At 40.2% G+C, this 21,049-nt stretch overlaps 1 protein-coding gene across 3 annotated transcripts in view; it reads right to left on the reverse strand.

Moving 5' to 3' along the window:
• Positions 1-21,049, reverse strand: part of PLA2R1 (phospholipase A2 receptor 1) — a 93,117-nt gene that overhangs the window by 29,949 nt on the left and 42,119 nt on the right. For all 3 annotated transcript variants that reach the window (XM_069733025.1, XM_069733024.1, XM_069733026.1), the window contains 12 exons: positions 20,924-21,030; positions 19,709-19,878; positions 18,422-18,630; positions 14,649-14,794; positions 12,953-13,037; positions 12,590-12,722; positions 9,602-9,637; positions 9,218-9,375; positions 8,881-8,939; positions 5,506-5,621; positions 2,834-2,988; positions 1,938-2,046 (listed from right to left, as the gene is read on the reverse strand). In XM_069733025.1, the coding sequence (XP_069589126.1) occupies positions 1,938-2,046; positions 2,834-2,988; positions 5,506-5,621; positions 8,881-8,939; positions 9,218-9,375; positions 9,602-9,637; positions 12,590-12,722; positions 12,953-13,037; positions 14,649-14,794; positions 18,422-18,630; positions 19,709-19,878; positions 20,924-21,030 (1,483 nt within the window). The remainder of the gene's footprint in view (positions 1-1,937; positions 2,047-2,833; positions 2,989-5,505; positions 5,622-8,880; positions 8,940-9,217; positions 9,376-9,601; positions 9,638-12,589; positions 12,723-12,952; positions 13,038-14,648; positions 14,795-18,421; positions 18,631-19,708; positions 19,879-20,923; positions 21,031-21,049) is intronic.

Raw genomic sequence — 21,049 nt, forward strand, 5'->3', positions numbered from 1 at the left:
TGGAATCTCAGAAATTATACTGACCAGCAGAATAGTTATCATGTTATTTTTGCCTTGGATGCTGTAAAAATTAAACCCATGTGACAATAGCGCTATTACCTCTTTTTTTCAGTCATTTATTTTCCTACTTTAATGATAAGTTACACAGTGCCATACAAATACACAGCATACCCAACTAAAACTTGGCAATGGGAAAGAAAAGAAGATTGCGGATCACGGAAGATGGAGAAAAAAAAGGGAATAAATATTGGCTGTAGCGAGGAGACGTTCAATGTTCCACTATTTTACATCTACAGTGGGGCAAAAAAGTATTTAGTCAGTCAGCAATAGTGCAAGTTCCACCACTTAAAAAGATGAGAGGCGTCTGTAATTTACATCATAGGTAGACCTCAACTATGGGAGACAAACTGAGAAAAAAAAAAAATCCAGAAAATCACATTGTCTGTTTTTTTAACATTTTATTTGCATATTATGGTGGAAAATAAGTATTTGGTCAGAAACAAAATTTCATCTCAATACTTTGTAATATATCCTTTGTTGGCAATGACAGAGGTCAAACGTTTTCTGTAAGTCTTCACAAGGTTGCCACACACTGTTGTTGGTATGTTGGCCCATTCCTCCATGCAGATCTCCTCTAGAGCAGTGATGTTTTTGGCTTTTCGCTTGGCAACACAGACTTTCAACTCCCTCCAAAGGTTTTCTATAGGGTTGAGATCTGGAGACTGGCTAGGCCACTCCAGGACCTTGAAATGCTTCTTACGAAGCCACTCCTTCGTTGCCCTGGCGGTGTGCTTTGGATCATTGTCATGTTGAAAGACCCAGCCACGTTTCATCTTCAATGCCCTTGCTGATGGAAGGAGGTTTGCACTCAAAATCTCACGATACATGGCCCCATTCATTCTTTCATGTACCCGGATCAGTCGTCCTGGCCCCTTTGCAGAGAAACAGCCCCAAAGCATGATGTTTCCACCACCATGCTTTACAGTAGGTATGGTGTTTGATGGATGCAACTCAGTATTCTTTTTCCTCCAAACACGACAAGTTGTGTTTCTACCAAACAGTTCTAGTTTGGTTTCATCAGACCATAGGACATTCTCCCAAAACTCCTCTGGATCATCCAAATGCTCTCTAGCAAACTTCAGACGGGCCCGGACATGTACTGGCTTAAGCAGTGGGACACGTCTGGCACTGCAGGATCTGAGTCCATGGTGGCGTAGTGTGTTACTTATGGTAGGCCTTGTTACATTGGTCCCAGCTCTCTGTAGTTCATTCACTAGGTCCCCCCGCATGGTTCTGGGATTTTTGCTCACCGTTCTTGTGATCATTCTGACCCCACGGGGTGGGATTTTGCGTGGAGCCCCAGATCGAGGGAGATTATCAGCGGTCTTGTATGTCTTCCATTTTCTAATTATTGCTCCCACTGTTGATTTCTTCACTCCAAGCTGGTTGGCTATTGCAGATTCAGTCTTCCCAGCCTGGTGCAGGGCTACAATTTTGTTTCTGGTGTCCTTTGACAGCTCTTTGGTCTTCACCATAGTGGAGTTTGGAGTTGAGGTTGTGCACAAGTGTCTTTTTATACTGATAACAAGTTTAAACAGGTGCCATTACTACAGGTAATGAGTGGAGGAAAGAGGAGACTCTTAAAGAAGAAGTTACAGGTCTGTGAGAGCCAGAAATCTTGATTGTTTGTTTCTGACCAAATACTTATTTTCCACCATAATATGCAAAAAAAATGATAAAAAAACAGACAATGTGATTTTCTGGATTTTTTTTTCTCAGTTTGTCTCCCATAGTTGAGGTCTACCTATGATGTAAATTACAGACGCCTCTCATCTTTTTAAGTGGTGGAACTTGCACTATTGCTGACTGACTAAATACTTTTTTGCCCCACTGTATATGGTATTTTCTGTAATGTAAAGGTGTTTCCTAAAAGTTACCTTGTTCTATTTCATTTGTAATTGTGGCAAGATCTCCGCCGTGTGTCGTGCAGTAATTAGAAGCCGAATACCAGTCCATCAGAAGGTCATCCTTGTACACAAAGACGCACTATAAAATAATGATGATGATGAGGCTAAATAAAGGCATGATATATTAGTAAAGGGTCTGTTCATAAAGGTGGAGATCTCCTATCATACATGTTGGATGACGAAGCCAAGGCGGTGAAACACGCGTCGAGGCTCTGGCTGTATTTCCCTTGCACTCCTGCAATCTCTATACATCAGGTCTCAAGGTAAATACTAATTTATATAACTTTACTTTTATTATACTGTGATTTCTTACCTTATTACATACCTGTCATATGTATAGCGATCATTGTGACTATGATGATGACTATTTATGTCTTACTGTGACCTACGATACTGAAATGTCTGTGTGGGCTCTCCTTATTAATACTCAGTGATACTGCCCCATGACTTATATTTGCTATGACCTTATGGTAGCATATCATACCATCATTGCTATCCATATGACGGTGACAGATTATTAATCGTTCATCATTACCAGTGCATGGAGCACAAGACAAGAGGGACATTTTTGTTTTTCCTTTGATGTGGTATCCTATTCCATCTGCTCTCTCTTAGAGGCTTCTCTTCCTTTATCCCACATTACTCTTATTTTGTGATATTTATATGTTTAATGTTTAATATAATAAAATACATTTTTTGCTAGCTTACCCCTTGTGTTTGAGTATCTCTATTTTCAATGTATGGTTTATATACTTCGGATCCCAATGTTTACAGTCCCTTCTGATAGAGATTTTCCTTTTTGGTTCCATGTTGGATGTAAGCCTGGACTTGCAATATATGTGCCACAGACTCCCATAGACACCAACCTTGTTTCCATAGTACAGCCAGTCCTTAGGACAGATCCCATACTCCTGGTCGTCTTCAATATCCACCGGGATGTAGTGTTTTTCAATCTTCATTGTTACATTTGTTTTACAGATGATGGAATTCATAGAATGACAACTGGAAAAACTCCACAGACCTGAAAAATGCAACGTATGTGGATAACGTAGGCAATGTAACAGTCAGAGTTTCATAGTTGGGAACCTGTCACCAGGTTTTCCCAATATAAAGTACGGCCACCACCTTGGAGGCCTCTTTTACAACATTCTAGAATGCTGCACGCATGACATCAATCTCCTCTGCATAGCACAAAGAAGAACTTCTACCCACAGACGGCACGGTTTGGTCCGATGGGCATCTCTGGTCTTGATCGGCGCCTCCTATCTCCATACAAGCACCGTCCTCCTTTCTTCCTTCATGTGGAAGATGCGCATCCTACGTCATCCACACAGTGTATCCCAATTGTGCTCCTGCGCAGGCGCACTTCTCTATGACCGGTCAAGGGCAGCGCAAAGTGCTGTAGTGCGCATGCGCCATCTTTACTTCCAGGTCTTTGGCGCTCTTTGGCCTTTCCCGGCACATACACATTACAGTACTTTGCTCTCTCCTCTGAAGAACGCCTGCACATGAGCGTGCCGGAAGACACCATGTGGATGACGTAGGATGCGTCATCCACTTAAAGTAGAGAGGAACAGCGATTGCAGGAACAGAGGAGGCGCCGGATCAAGAATGGACCGCGCTGTCTGTGGGTTTAATAAAAGCTCTTTTTTGTGATACGCAGAGTTAATTAGGGATATACATACAGCATTCTAGAAATCAGCTTTAAAGGTGGTGGCTGTACTTTATATTGGGAAAACCTGGTGACAGGTTCCCTTTAAGGTTGGAAAAAACTCACAGATCCATAGAATCCATAGAATCCAACCTATAGTCCTATCCTGTTAATCTCTGTACTGTCCATTCATACGATTGTAAATTGTAATAAGATGGCCTCTAAACCTTTGTTTTTCCAAACTGAATAACCCCAACTTTGGTAACCTGTCTTGATTTTGCAGTCCACCCTTTTCCTGATTAGTCTTGGGTGTTCTTTCTGGTCTCGTTCTAGTTCAGCAATGTCCTTTTTATACACCCGAGACCAAAATTATACACAGTGTCTAAGTGTGGCCAAACCAGTGATTTTCATAAAGTCAAAACTATGTTCTTGTTACGAGCATTTTTCTCTTTAATGCATCTCATGCTTTTATCTGCCTTTGCAGCAGCTGCCTGACATTGGTCATAAAATGGAGTTCTTCTTTCCACCACTACTCCCAAGTCTTTTCTATCTTGGACTGTGCAGATGGATGGGCCATTCACAGCAGTTTACTGTTTCACCCATATACTCCCAAGTATTTTTCGTGTTAAATAGAGACTAAAAAGACAAAAAAGTGGATATAGGACATTATCCAGATAGCGGCGTTATTGTGGTGTGGTAACTGCTCACCTGGTTGAGTTGTGAGAAAGCACAGTTCTTAAAATTGGCTTAATGGTAAATCGAGCTTCTTCTGCTCTGCTGGTTGGAGAATCCAACATAGATATCAAGCTAAAACTGGAAATGCTGCGCTCTTGGTAAATAAAGAATTCTGAGGTTCTTAATGGATTAGAAGGAGATGAGTGTTATTTCAAATCCGTTTCGACGGCTGACTGCTTCTTCAGGAGGCCACAAGTAGCTACTTTTTGTGGTTCTCCTAAATAAGAAGTCAGATAGAAAGATATGCGGGCTAGTCTCAACATGTTTCAAAGTCTATCTGACTGCTTCAGGAGAACTTCAAGTAGCTATGTTTTGTGGTTATCCTGAGGAAGGAGTCAGATAGACTTTGAAATGCGTTGAAAATAGCCTGCATAGCCTGCTATCTGACTTCTTCCTCAGAAAACAATAAAAAGTCGCTACTTGTGGTTTTCCTGAAGGAGGAGTCAGCCGTCGAAATGCGTTGGAAATAACACTCATATCCTAATACATTGAGAATCTCGGAATTCTTTATAAACGAGCCGTGCAGCTTACACGTTGTTATGGTTTTATCTTCAAATCTTTTTCTTGAATTTTACCATTTTGGCCCAAGTACATGACCTTACATGTATATACACTAAACCTAAATTCTGTTCTTTTTGGCCAAGCCTCCAGTTTACCCAAATATCTCTGTAATTGTAAATTATCTTCCTCTGTGTTTACTACATTGAAAAGTTTGGCATCATCTTTACTCTGCATACCCTCATCTTCTTCCTCTTAGTATGTGATGTCTCACATGGCAAGCCTACGGCCAAGAGCACCACTTTACTGAGAATGCAGGTGAAACACCTTTGCTGCACACTCAGCAAAAAACACAAAAACACACTGGTTGCACAAGCGCTCAATGCAGCTGCACCCATGATGCAAAACACCCCCTACTAGGTGGGAGAACAAGCAGAACAGGCAGCCGGACCTATCTGGAGCTGTGTAAGCGAAATACCCAGAGCTCTGACCTCCATAAACAAATATTAAGAGATTAATCAGCATAGAATGCTTAACCTATAGATATACAAAAACATAAAATGACACTTAAAGGGAAGAAATTATATGCAAACACAGTATTAACACAGAAGACAACCGAGTTTAGACATGCAACATGATTCAACCTTCACCAACCTGTGCCGGGTCCTATATAGGCGCACTGCCTGTCTCCCCTTGTTACAGTATTATTGCTATTACTCTTTAGATCTGTTTTCCAGTTTGTGTATATAACAGATGAGCCGTCTCTCAATCTGCAGCCAAAAATAACAAGCTGAAATTATGTCACCAATCCTTCCAATCTAGATCATTGGGGTCTGAACATTCGATCACCACCTATCAGTCATGTGGCCGTACACCATAAATTTATGTTATGTCTCCCGACTCTCGCATCCGTAAACATACAAGCCTAGCCAAGCATGCATGTTCATTTTAATGGGGAAAGGGTAATAACCTAATGAAATCCCTTTCCGACATCAGGCGTAATAGTACCCCTGTTGGACTCCCTCTGTTTGGTGCAGGCTCCAGCACTGAGCCCGCACCTTTTCGGGCACATGACAGCTGATCTGTACAGCTGACACGTGCCCGCAACAGCCACAGGTGGAATCGCGATCCATCCATGGCTGTTAACTAGTTAAATTCCGCTGTCGATTTCTGACAGAGGCATTTAACTCACGCTTACCAGAAGCACGTCATAAATCCCACCCATCAGTCACCCCGTCACATGATCACGGGTCACCGATGGGCTGGTATGACAACTAGAGTTCTCCAGCAGACTTCTATGGTTGTCACTGCCGAATTGCTATGAGCATCGCCCGGTAGTCGGTGCTCATAACAAGTGAGCATTTCTGCTACACACAGGCGATCAGAGAACTGCAGTTTTAGTCTCCCGTGGAGACTAGTGAACAATGCAAAAAGTAAAAAAATATAAAAAAAATAATAAAATATAAAAGTTCAAATCACCCCCTTTTGCCCCATACAAAATAAATCAAATATTCACATATTTGGTATCGCCGCATTCAGAATCACCCGATCTATCAATATAAAAAAAAAAAATTAACCAGATCGATAAACGGCGTAATGAGAAAAAAAATTTAAACGTCAGGAATCTGTTTTTTTAGGTCTCCGCTACAGTGCAATAAAATATAATAATGCGCGATGAAAAGATCATATCTACACAAAAATGGTATCAATAAAAACATCAGCTCGGCTTGCAAAAAATAAGCCCTCACCCAGCCCCAAATCACAAAAGATGGAGATGCTACAGGTCCCAAAAAATGGCGGCATTTTTTCTTTTTACCAATTTTTTTTTCCACCTCTTACATAAAAAAGAACCTAGACATGTTTGGTGTCTTTGAACTCATAATGACCTGGAGAGTCTTAACGGCAGGTCAGTATTAGGGTAAGTTCACACCGGGTGATTTTGCTGTGTTTTTTTTTTATCTGCAGCAAAACCTGATCTTCTTGGCAGGAAAGAAGCTGTGCAAAAAACGCAGGTTTAGGGTATGTTCACACTGGGCGTTTTTTGCTGCGTTTTTTTTATGCTAATTTTCACATTTTACATTTTTAATGTCATTTTTTACAGTACCAGCAAAGCCTATGAGATTTCAGAAATTTCGTGCACACACATTGGTTTTTTGTGTCATCAGTATTTTGTGCTTTGCTTTTTTTGGACATAGAGCATGTCTATAGCATGGAAACTTGGGCTGAAAGGTGGCAGATGAGGTTTAACAATGATAAATGTAAGGTTATACACATGGGAAGAAGGAATCAATATCACCATTACACACTGAACGGGAAACCACTGGGTAAATCTGACATGGAGAAGGACTTGGGGATCCTAGTTAATGATAAACTTACCTGGAGCAGCCAGTGCCAGGCAGCATCTGCCAAGGCAAACAGGATCATGGGGTGCATTAATAGAGGTCTGGATACACATGATGAGAGCATTATACTGCCTCTGTACAAATCCCTAGTTAGACCGCACATGGAGTACTGTGTCCAGTTTTGGGCACCGGTGCTCAGGAAGGATATAATGGAACTAGAGAGAGTACAAAGGAGGGCAACAAAATTAATAAAGGGGATGGGAGAACTACAATACCCAGATAGATTAGCGAAATTAGGATTATTTAGTCTAGAAAAAAGATGACTGAAGGGCGATCTAATAACCATGTATAAGTATATAAGGGGACAATACAAATATCTCGCTGAGGATCTGTTTATACCAAGGAAGGTGACGGGCACAAGGGGGCATTCTTTGCGTCTGGAAGAGAGAAGGTTTTTCCACCAACATAGAAGAGGATTCTTTACTGTTAGGGCAGTGAGAATCTGGAATTGCTTGCCTGAGGAGGTGGTGATGGCGAACTCAGTCGAGGGGTTCAAGAGAGGCCTGGATGTCTTCCTGGAGCAGAACAATATTGTATCATACAATTATTAGGTTCTGTAGAAGGACGTAGATCTGGGGATTTATTATGATGGAATATAGGCTGAACTGGATGGACAAAAGTCTTTTTTCGGCCTTACTAACTATGTTACTATGTTACTTCTTTCAGCATTTTTCCAGCGTTTTTTCAGCGTTTTCCACCCATTGACTTGAATGGATTTCCCAGCCGATAAGAAGCGGTGTTTGCAGCGCGATCATGCATATGACAGAGTGTCAAACACTGTAATGTCGGACCCCCCATTCAAGTGAATGGGGTTCGGGTCCGCTCTGCTGGATGACAGGCTGTATCGACGCATCGTGCAGCCTGCCATCTAGATGTAGCAGAGTATGACGTCACATCCGGCTGTCCTTGACTTTTCTGCAGCAAATACGCTGCAAGAAAAGTCAATCTGCGTATTTGCAGCATTTTTTCACCATCCATTCAAGTCAGTGGGTGGAAAACGCTGAAAAAACGCTGAAAGAAGTGACATGCTCTATGTCCAAAAACGCAGCAAAGCACAAATTACTGATGACACAAAAAACCAATGTGTGTGCACGAGATTTCCGAAATCTCATAGGCTTTGCTGGTACTGTAAAAAATTACAGTAAAAATGTAAAATGTGAAAATTAGCATAAAAAAGCAGCAAAAAACGCCTTAGCATTCGGTGAACATGGTAAAAAAACAACAACAGTGGAATTGCACTTTTTTTGCAATTTCACCGCACTTGGATTTACTTCCGTTTTCCAGTACACGATATGTTAAAACCAATTGTGTTTTTCAAAAGTACAACTCGTCCCACAAAAAACAAGTCCTCACATGGCCATATTAACCTAAAAATAAAAAAAAAGTTATGGCTCTGGGAAAAAGGGTAAAGCAAAAACGGAAATAAAAAAAAAAGGGTTAAGCAAAAAAAAAAAAAAGAAAAAAAAACTGTTCCCATAAAGGTGGACAATCCCTTTAGCTACTTTATTGTATGCGGCTCGGTGTGCGCTGGGCTTAGAGGCACGTCTACTTGCAGACACAATTATGTCAGGATTATGCAATGTATAAAATGACAACTTGAATTACTTTCTTTAAGTTACTTGCGCACCTTTGTGATCCATCAGATTCCTTCACAAGTCCAATCCACCAATTCTTCTCTTTCGACAGCTGCAATGTATAGTAAATGTATGATCGCTACAGTATATGTGTGCATTTGTGTGCATGGCTGGCATCATGACAATGTAGGGCGATATCCATTGGTAGAGTTACACATATCCCTACATAACACAGGGGGGTCCAGAGCAAAAAAAAAAATCTTTAAAATAGGTTGTCTGAAAATGTAAAGAAATTGCAGAAAATGTGATAACCTCCCCCCCTCATTATTTATCTGCTCCAACACTAATATTCTCTGTTCTCTATAATATATTTTTATTGTCGGATTTTACCTGTTTTATTCTCCTATGTATAAACGTTTGCTCATCTTCAGTAACTACAGAGGTCACTTCACTTTGCATCCAGCCGCAGATAAATTCAGCTGAAGCAAAATCAGCAATCGTATCATAGAAAAAATAATTATTTCCTTGGTAGAAAACCCATGGAATATCTGGAAAAAACACACTTTGTATCATAAAACAATCCAGTGAATACTGAGCAGAAATATTGATTAAAAAAAAAACTATTCCGGCACAATTTACAGCTTAATTTTAGGAAATTTTTTGCTATTTTTTTTTCTGAAAGTTTCCCCTGAACATTCAACAGAGGACACATACATCTGGAAACTATAGAAATGGAAAATAAATAGAAAACAAATTATAATTTTCCAGCTGTACCATTAATAAGCCAATCTGGGATCTTGGGAATCACACCTGAAAAAAAAATAAAAATGTTATATTATAAATATTGAGTGAAAGTGGTGCGAAACACCAAAGAAAACTGAACATTTTAATGGAAGGTAAACCTGCATTGTTGATTTTAATTTGATGCCCCGTTATAAGAGGAGAACGTACTGTGAGGCCGGCGTCACACTAGAGAGTTTTACGGACGTATGAGAGGCGCAAAAACTACGCATTGCACACGGACCAATGATTCTCTATGGGGCAGCTCCTATCTGGCATATATTACGCATCCGTATTTTACGGCCGTGCAAAATCGCAGGATGCTGTGTTTGTCAGCGTATTGCGCAAAAAATGCGCCAATGAAAGTCAATGGGGGCGAGAAAAATAGGGATTACACACGGACCAGCAGTGTGACTTGCGAGAAATACGCAGCGGTGTTCTATAGAAAAGCCGGCAATTCAGTGCGGTGTACAGTAAAATCACACTGACAGGTTTTGTTAGAATAGGTAAAATAAATGTCTACACATAGAATAGGTATATATATATATATATATATATATATATATATATATATATATATGTGTCAGTGAGATATATATATATATATATATATATATATATATATATATATATATATACACACACACACATTTCATACAGTGCTACATAGCAGAAAATCCGGTAATTCAATTGCCGGGTTTTGCTATCTCCTTCTCAAACCCGACATGACATGAGACATGGTGTACATACAGTTAACCATTTCAGATCCCTTATTTTTTACATAGTCCTCACTAATAATGTTCCAAATGTCTGTGTGGAAAATTTGGGGGCTCTAGCTGTTAAAATAAAGGGTTAAATCACTGAAAAAATTGGCGTGGGCTCCCGCGCAATTTTCTTCGCCAGAGTGGTAAAGCCAGTGACTGAGGGCAGATATTAATAGCCTGGAGAGGGTCCACGGTTATTGGCCCCCCCATGGCTAAAAACATCTGCCCCCAGCCACCCCAGAAAAGGCACATCTGGAAGATGCGCCTATTCTGGCACTTGGCCACTCTCTTCCCCATATCCCACCGTGTAGCGGTGGGATATGGGGTAATGAAGGGTTAATGTCACCTTGCTATTGTAACGTGACATTAAGCCTGGTTAATAATGGAGAGGTGTCAATAAGACGCCTATCCATTATTAATCTAATAGTAGTAAATGGTTAATAAAACACACACACATTAGGAAAAAAAGTATTTTATTGAAATAAAGACACAGGGTGTTGTAATAGTTTATTATACTCTCAATTCAAATGACAACCCTCGTTCTGTAAAAAAGGAAAAATAAAAAACAATATCCCATACCTTTCCACCGTACAGTCATGTCCCACGCTGTAAATCCATCTGAAGGGGTTAAATAATTTTACAAGCAGGAGTGGTGCTAATGCAGCTGCCCCTGCCTGTAAAAACTGGGGAATTAATTGAAAGCAGGGGAAAGTAGCTACCTAGACTTGCGGTGATGCGCCCCCTGCTGGTATAAACTCATATGAACTCGAGCGTGGGAATTTTTCAGATTATTTTCTCACGCTCGAGTTCATCTGAGGTTATGCCAGCATGGGGCTCAGTACCACAAGTCTAGGTAGCTACGTTCCCCTTCTTCCCATTAATTCCCCAGTTTTTACAGGCAGGGGCGGCTGCATTAGCAGGCTCCTGCTGGTAAAATTATTTAACCCCTTCAGATGGATTTACAGCGCGGGACATGACTGTACGGCAGAAAGGTATGGGATATTGTTGTTTTTTATTTTTCCTTTTTTACAGAACGAGGGTCGTCATTTGGATTGAGAGTATAATAAACTATTACAACACCCTGTGTCTTTATTTCAATAAAATACTTTTTTTCCTAATGTGTGTGTTTTATTAACCATTTACTACTATTGGATTAATAATGGATAGGCGTCTTATTGACACCTCTCCATTATTAACCAGGCTTAATGTCACCTTACAATAGCAAGGTGACATTAACCCTTCATTACTCCATATCCCGCCACTACAGGGGAGTGGGAAGAGAGAGGCTAAGTGCCAGAATAGGCGCATCTTCCAGATGTGCCTTTTCTGGGGTGGCTGGGGGCAGATGTTTTTAGCCATGGGGGGGCAATAACCATGGACCCTCTCTAGGCTATTAATATCTGCCCTCAGTCACTGGCTTTACCACTCTGGCGAAGAAAATTGCGCGGGAGCCCACGCCAATTTTTTCCGTGATTTAAACCTTTATTTTAACAGCTAGAGCCCCCAAATTTTGCACACAGACATTTGGAACATTATTAGTGAGGAATATGTGAAAAAATAAGGGATCTTATTAAAGTGTGGAATGAAAATGGAAAAGTAATAAAATGTACATTAATATTGTGAAATGTACAATAGAATCCTAGAATGTTAGAGTTGGAAGGGACCTCCAGGGTCGTCGTGTCCGACCCCCTGCTCAATGCAGGAGTCATGAAACCATCTCAGACAGATGTCTGTCCAGCATCTAATGAAGACTGAAAAATACATTGACATACACAGCATTGATATAATTTAAGAAGACCTCTCACTTGCCATAAGGTGTCATTTTGTTTACCTGGTGTAAATGCCGCTCTTCTCCTGAATCCGGCGATGTTTATCTTTTGCTCCTGCTCCTGATATATGGCCTCCTCTTCCCTATATGTAAATTTAGTATTTTTATCTAAGTGGGTGTGGTCCTCAAGTAATTTCTACAGAAAAAACTTGAGGACCACACTCACTTTCTGAAACTACTAGATTTATAAAAGAAAGATTGGGCCATATTTCATGCCTATGTATTCCTGAAATATGGCCCAATCTTTCTTTTATAAGAAGAGGAAGAGGAGGCCATATATCAGGAGCAGACGCAAAAGAAAACAATGCCGGATTCTGTAGAACAGTGGCATTTACATCAGGTAAAAATATTGCTGTAACGTTATAAGTCCTTTTTAAGTTAGTAATTTACCTTTTGGAATTTTGCAGATCCATTCTTCTTGCGCATTGCAATTTAACGGCACTAACCGCATATCAGCCCCATATGCTGCACAGTTAATTGAATCATCACTAGGATATGTGTCCGGCCAGAAGGATGACACAACCTGCAAAAAGTAAATGCTAGTATAGTAACTCTATGGCTATGTTGCAGACAAAAAACAATAAAGTTAGAAAACCATTGAAAACCCAAGGCATACTTTTTGAAGCCATCTCTTTAAAATAAAACACAACCAAATACCATTAAATCATAATAAACTCTATTTCTCTTATTTTGTAACCTGGCCTGAGTGGGACGCTATTGCTTTACACTGGTTGAATGAACCCCGACACTTACCGGGGACCCGTCTGACCATTCCCAAGAATCTTTCGAAGATGGATTCCGTTTATTGAACCCAATCCAAAACTTTCGTTTTCCATCGCTGCAAGAAAAGCAAAAACAGATCTGATATTGTCAAGGGTCAAATCAAAAGAATAACTTTACCTATTACAGCATTTCTCAGTTTAATGGAGAAGGTCAACTTTAAAAATGTAAATACATAATGGAAAAATGGATGTTTTCTATATTTTGTAAGTTGTGAAATCACAGACTCATGGTACAAGAAGCAATAGCGTAGCTACTGGGGGGAGGGAGGGGGATAGAGATTGCAGTTGCCCTAGGCTCCAAGCTTGGACTGTCACTGTAGCTTTGTGGGAGAGAAGGAACACATGATCTCCCTGCATTATCGTTCTCTGTAGACCACAGGTCGCTCTAAGCCTGAGGCCTGCAGAACAGCAGGCAGGGGCGTCACTAGGCTCCCCTGATCATAAGGGTTATGTCCCGAATGTCTAGCTAGCTGCATACAGACACACTCAGGGTTTCCCCGGCACATGGTATTTCTGCTTGTAAAATGGGGACCGCAATACAAGGAAACAGAAATCATCTTGCGTTCTGGTGAGGTGAAGGACCCATGAGTTGGATCTTGTCTCCTCCTCAGGAGCAGATAGAAACTCTTCTTCGTTATGGACTTTGATGTCTATGCTCCAAACTCTGGACTCCCCTCCCCTTCAAGTGTTCACCTGCAGTATCTACCATCTACCTAGGAAAAGTAAAGCAGCAGTAAGTCCACCAGGTTCTGGAGCAAATTTCTGGATCTAGTACTGGCTTTCGGTGCTTTCACGTTGCGTTTAGGCACCTGTTCAGTGGCCCCATCGGGGCTTACGTCTGAACCCAATAAGGAATAAGGAATCTAGGTAAGTATACTGCACTGTGAGAAATTCTACAAGTAATTGTGGTTTACATGATGGGCAAATTCAAAGTGGCCAAATATTCTTGCCTGAAAGCTCCTGAAATCTAAATGAAAAAGGAATTTACCAAGATTAGAAGTTATCCCCTATCCAGAGGTTAACGCGGTGACTCGGTGGTTAGCATTGCTGCTTTGTAGAGCTGGGGTTCTGGGTTGGAGGCCCACCAAGAACAAAATCAGCAACTAGTTTGTATGTTCTCCTCGTCTTTGTGTGACTTTCTCCAGGTTCTCTAGTTTCCTCGCAAACTCTGAAGACATGACATACTGATACGGAATTTAGACTGTGAGACCCGATGATGATGATGATGTCTTTAAAGTGTTGTGAAATTAATGGTGCTATGTACGAGAGTAAGATAAATACCGGTATATACAATCTTGGTAAAACACTCTTAGATTTAATTACCAGTCTCAAAAAAGTTGATATAAAATGGTTGATGAATATAAGACAAGTAACATATAACAGAAAAAAAAGAGATCTCTCAGAAGACTTGGTAAATGTCTGCAGAATTGTCCTGGAAACTCCCAGAAAGTGGCGCTTCCCCATTGATTTGTTGGCTGTGTTGCTTAGCCCCAGAATACAGACGCAGACTCAGTGGGTTGAAATAGGGCACGTTTTGTTGTAAAGGAGTGCGAGTAAGCAACTAAAAATTTTCAAAACGCATCCCCCATATACCACGCCTAAAAAATATTAGAAAATTTGTGTCGTACTATATGTAATAAAAAAGTACATAGACATAAACATTAGACCTTTTAAACGTGGAGCTTAAGAATTCTCCAACAAATATTTCTTCCTCTATACTTGATAAACTGACGAGATGAGCTCCAAAATCTTGGCACAGATCTTCAGCTTCCTGCCAGGTTCTTTTCCTCATCAATTTCTCATGATGGAAGACCTGAATGTAAAAATGAAGAAGTGGAGCATTCAGATATCTGCTCATACAACTATATAAGGCCACTGAGTGAGATCACACTTATTGGGTCTGCTCCTCTGTTACATAAACTTGAATAATATGTATAAAAGTGTCTTGGACATCTCACACTACAGTACTACACATTTGTCTCCCGAAGAAGCATTGCGAAACGCGCGTCGGGGCAGAGGGACGCCGAGGTACTTTCACATGGTTGACTGCAAGGTAATTTTTTGCTATACACTATACACTGAATGTATGCCAGATTCTATTAGTATATTGGTGGTCAGAGTATTGGGGGTACATGTGTTAACCCACCCACTTAGAGTAATAATCTTTATCTTACCACCATATATATGCTCTGAGACTATAGACAAATATGTATTTAAATATATGTTTTAGCTTTTTTCAGTGGTGGCAAATGATTCTCTATGCTTGCTATTTGTCTGCCTGACTGTTTTGAAATTACCCATGGATTTTGTACCCTTCTTTACATGTAGTAATTGGTGTTTATTAACATCTTTTATGGAATTTTTGCTAAATAAAAATACTGTTTTTCTACTAGTACCATAGTGGGGATCATTTATTTATTGGTCACGCTAAATGTGAGATAGTTAGTTTTTGATGGTACAATACCCTTCAAATGGAAGGGGTTCTAGTAGAATTAGGTTGAGCAATTGTTTGTGAATATACATTTGCATGCCTGACAACAATTGATAATTCTGTCTTAAGAAAATTTTAATGCCATTCGTCAAGAAAAGCCTACAAAACCCAATAAAATGCCAAATTTGAACAAAATTAGTTTAGGCCACATCCTCCATAAAGTTAATCTTAATGGTCATTGCAACAAAGATGATGGTTACTGACTGTAGCAAAACAGTGTCTTTTTCACAACTTTTTTTTACCCCTGCATTAAAAGGAGTAATTCGGCTCCATTCTACCAGGTGTACGTGAAGCAGGAATTGCACACCTGGCTTGTGCACCAAGCTGGCAGATATCTGAAGACAAGACATGGCATGACCAGATACCGCTCCCCTCTTGATGCAGAAGTGAGTGGCGGTATCTATCAGCTAGGGAACAAGCAAATACAGTATCTTTAGACATGCCATTACTGACTTCACTCACCTCCAGATGCGTAAGAGTTGGTGCGTTTCAATTTGCAGGACCCAGTCCATCGGCCAAGTTAGTGATCCTTGGCCGTTGGATGCGAGGCCCTGAAAACCAACTCTTACCTGATGGCATTAGCAGCTCTTCTTTTGGATAGCTGGCCTGGGCATGACATCATTGGTTTGGCGCAATGCATATGTGACGTCGTGCCAGGCCAGTAAAGCAAATAAAGAGCGGCAGATGTCGGGAGGCAGGAGGTGGGTCTCAGAGCTCTTATCCAGTAGCCAGAGAGCTGACGTAGCCAGATAACGGGTCTTTTGAATCAATTTGCACCAATTTACCCATTACGTAAGGCTTTGTTAAGACACAAAGTCTGAACAAAGTCCTTAAGATGTATTTGCACATGGCTGTTTTTCTGATGTTTGCTGCTGGGCCCAGATAAATTGTTGTGATTGTTATCCCATGAATTCCTGGTGACATGGCAGAGTCTTATATGCCCACAATGTTGGGAGGAGTGGAAAATGTTCCTATTTTTTCCCCAGTAGATGTCAGACACATTCAAACAAAGCAGACAGGAAAAAGCAGGAAGTGTGAAGCTTAACCAGTAGGTCTGTCGTAGCTAGCAAGTGGGAATGAGAACTCACAATTAATGTGTTTATACCCTAGGGCTTTAGAGAGGATCACAAAGGAGCATGTTAGGAACTCCAGACTGAGCTGCCTGTCCCAAATGGAGAAGACCAGTCCACCTTCCCGTTAGTATACCACTAATAATGAGATAGGGCAAGGATTGTCATGACAGACGGGCGCATAGAGGTTTGATACTGTAGTTAAGGAGTGCATCCACATACAGAGTGAAGATTAATCATTATAAAGGTGAGGATTTGCCACAGAAGAGGGGAATCATGCTGTGCTGCATTGTGAGACACAGGGACAGTGAAGTAAGTGCTGCTGAGGAGATTGCTAGCAGACTGGCAGCACAGGTAAAGTACTGCAAGCACAAGTAAAGTGTCATAAGCGCAAGTTAAAGAAACATTCCCATTTCATACATTTAACCCCTTAATGACCGCCAATACGTCTTTTAACTGACCTGACATATAAGAGAATAGCCTCCCCATACAGATGACAATCCAGCATCTGTTGGTTGTACACTATAGCTGACAACTTGCTGTATCAGCCATGATCAGTATTTGCACCTTCTAAATCTGTTTAACCCCTTAGATGCTGCTGTCAATAGTGACTATATCATTATAAAGGGTTAACAGAGTGTGGGGGCTTCTTCTTTGTCACAATTGGTGCCCTCAGATCATGATTTTGTTGTCCTGATGTTTGCGATGGCAATTCATGACCAAATAGCGGCCTTAGAGTCTGACGGCTGTAGTAATCTGTTTAGAAGTTAGCAACATTTAGGTGGTAAAAATACACATTTTCATTTCTGTCATGCCACTTTGCATTAATTCCTGTAAAGCACCTGAAGAGTTAATAAACTACCTGACAGCAGTTTTCAATATGTTTAGGGGTGCTGTTTTTAAAATGGTATCACGTTTGGGGGTTTCCCCATATATGAGACCCCTAAAGTCACTTCAAACATGGATAAGTCCCTAAAAAAATAAATGTGGTAAATTTCTTTGAAAAAATGAAAAATTGCTGCTACATTTTTAAACCTCCTAAAATGCTAACAAAATAAAATAACATTTTACAAATGGTGCTGATGTAAAGCAGACATGAGGGAAATGTTATTTATTAATGGTTTGCTGTTGTATGACTATCTGGATTAAAGGGATAATCATTCAAATTTAGAAAATTGCTAATTTTTTAACATTTTTCTCAAATTTTTTATATTTTTTATAAATAAACACAAAAAACATTGAACTAAATTTACCATTATCATAAAGTATAATGTGTCACGAAAAAACAATCTCAAAATCACTGGGATTTGTTGAAGCGTTGCAGAGTTATTACCACATAAAGTGACACTGGTCAGATTTCAAAAATTTGGCTCGGTCACTAAGGGGTTAATGTAAAAGGTAGGCGCAGAGCCTGTTTCTATCTCTATAAAGAGGCTCTACTCTCTGCTGTGGGTTAGTGGAGAGCTGGTCAGAATTTCCAAACAAATGAATGGGGATTTGCATCTACTATATGTTCATGGTTTGCTTTGCAATGTGTCATAACTTTAGGAGATGAGACTGCCCTTTTAAAATGGTCCAGGAGTCAGACTGTTGGTTTGTATCAACTGTTACCTCTTGTTAGATTTTGCAACCAACAAGCTTATTGCCTCTATGTGAGTAAAATTGTTGAACTGATGACAAACAGCGGGAACCATTCTTTCATCAAGGGCCATTTAAGCCTTTACTCTTAATAGGGCACACTACCCAATCATCTTTTATAAAAAGGAATGTCCCACTTTGCAAAACACATGGGAAACCATCTCTTTTCCAGGCTGTTAGGAAATAATCCTGGAGACTTTTCGACTGATGTCTGAATTCACTACTTTATACTTATTGTTACCTTATAGCAGTGATGAAGATGCGGAGCTGTGTCCCAAGATGGTGCACAAGCTTGGTCCATATTTCCTTCCAGTGGGTTTGGTTCTCTCTCTACATCAGTTCTTAGCGGCTTTTTGCACAAGGTTTTAGCGTGGAACCCTTTACAGTCCTTTACTGCCCAGCGACCCAGAGAGAGTCCACTACTCAGAACAACACAACCTCCATTATGACCTAAAAATATCTCGTACAGAAATGAAAGGCATTAGGGCCATCTGTAGTTTACGAGAACTCGTCTTGTAGAAACCTTAGCAGGATTATTACACCATGTAAGTCAACTTAGTGGTAACTGCTGTTAAAAATTGAAGCATATACAGTTGACTAATTAGTGTGGCACATCTGTCTTTGCTTTTAGTGAAATGCAATTACTTTATTTTGTAGGAAAACCTTAGAATTATAAAATTTAGGCAACTGGTTGCCACAATTAAAGGAAGCTTCCTGGATGATTATTTTTTGCGATATTGTTATTACATCTGTGTGCTCACATGACCAGTACGTTATGTAGCGGGGTTAGGAGCTGAGCACGATCCACACAGGGCAAGTGTCAGCTGGGGTATTGTCAAGCGGAAGATGAGAGACACCAGACCCAACAATGCAGACGAGCTGAAGGCTGCTATCAAAGCAACCTGGGCTTCCATAACCCCTCAGCAGTGCCACAGGCTGATCACCCCAATGCCACGCTGCATTGATGCAGTAATTGATGCAAAAGGAGCCCTGACCAAGTATTGAGGGCATTTACTGAACATACATTTCAGTAGGCCAACATTTTGGATTTTGAAATCATTTTTCAAGCTGGTGTTATAAAGTATTCTAATTTACTGAGATAATGACTTTTGGGTTTTCATTGGCTGTAAGCCATAATCATCAACATTAACAGATATATACACCTGAAATACATCACTCTATTTGTAATGACTCTATATAATATGAGTTTCACTTTTTGTATTGAAGAACTGAAATAAATTACCGTAACTTTTGATGATATTCTAATTTAGTGAGAAGCACTTGTATTTCACTTGGAAAAAAATGGTAGCTTCCTTAAAGGGTTAAGTGACAGTAATCTTGAAACTCATGAGCAATTGTTGCATAAAGTGAATTAGAAAATCGTATAACTTTTTGTTACAAAATGAGAAAACTTATTTTGTTGTTTCTAATCAACATTTCTAAATTCTAAAGCAAGTTTGGCATGAAATACAATGCGCGAGTCTAAAGTGTTTCTATAACGTTTTTTCTCCCAGACAGATGCACTTACTTGGTTCCTGGGCATCCCAGTTTGTGAAGCTTGTATCCCGGTCCTCTTTATCATTTATTAACCAGTTATATTCTCCAGTTTTGTTTATGTCTTGAAATGCAATCCAAAAGTCGAAGTGTCTGGGAATGATCTTACTAGAAATCAGGCTGTTGATAAAAGCCTGCTCAAACCTAAGACAAACGGCAAAAACATGGCCATTACTATTTCATTCACTTATACTGTATGTGAAAAATTGTGACAGCCTGGACACATTTCAGAACCATGGGCAACTATGTACGGTATGTCTCTTGTCTCATGATATGAAAATAAGGAATGGCTCGTAAACCAATAATATTTATTAGGGAGGTTTAACCGGTAGAGGTTTTCTTGTTTTTTTTTTTCTTTTAGGTATGTTTCTTTAGATCTCTCCATAAGACAGGAAAACACTTGAAATAAAAGCTTGTAAGTACAAAAAAGGCACATAAAGGCATGTAAAAATAGATAACATTCTTAGTGGGGGTTTTTTTTTACAAATGAATCCTAAAGACTTTATGTGAAATAAGCCTTAAAGAATTAAAATGTGGAGGTGGGCCTTTTTGCTGTCCTGAATCATGTCATAGTATGAGGAACCAGAGAAAAGGTTGCACTGGGCATACATTTTTTTAGGGGCTCTAAGTTTTAACAGAAAAAAAAATAGTACTACTCTCTTCTGAAATTTTGCATTGAAGTGGTGTCATCAATGCTGAAGCTTAGGGGCAGTGCTTATGCCTCAAACTTCTGGATGGGTGCTCCGGATCTCCAGGCAAGTGCCAATTTGATCACGTTGCAGTGCATGGAGCCTCCATTGCCCACCAATCTCCTCCCTGTAGGCTGCAGTAGGCTTATGGACCACATGATATCAGGGTCCCGTTGCAGATGGCACAATGACGTCACTGCATTACATCACCGGTGCTGGCTCAGTATTTGCTGGAGGGTAAGAGGGTTAATATAAAGTTTAAAGTTTATTTTTTGGGTGGCACAAAGGTGGCATTACTGCTTTTGGAGGGAACACTCAGGGGGAATCTTTACTTTTAAAGGGGGCACTAAAGGGGCATTAATACCTTCCAAAGTGGGGCTTTATTTGTTTGTAAGGGGTACTTATGGCGAGTTATCACTGTGTCAGGGGACACAATACTTGCCTTGCCCTTTGCCCCACTGGTTGGACCACTTAACATATGTTACAAAGTTAGAGCATACCTGTTGGTGATAGTTGCTGGGGGGCAGTTGGAATCACTTTTAACTTCCAGGAAAGTTTGATCTCGGAAGTTAGTGCCATAACAATAAGCACCATGCCTTTCCCAATTCTGTAAAGAAAATCATTTC

The sequence above is a fragment of the Ranitomeya imitator genome, chromosome 7, assembly GCF_032444005.1.
Source record: "Ranitomeya imitator isolate aRanImi1 chromosome 7, aRanImi1.pri, whole genome shotgun sequence".
Classification (NCBI taxonomy): Eukaryota; Metazoa; Chordata; class Amphibia; order Anura; family Dendrobatidae; genus Ranitomeya; species Ranitomeya imitator.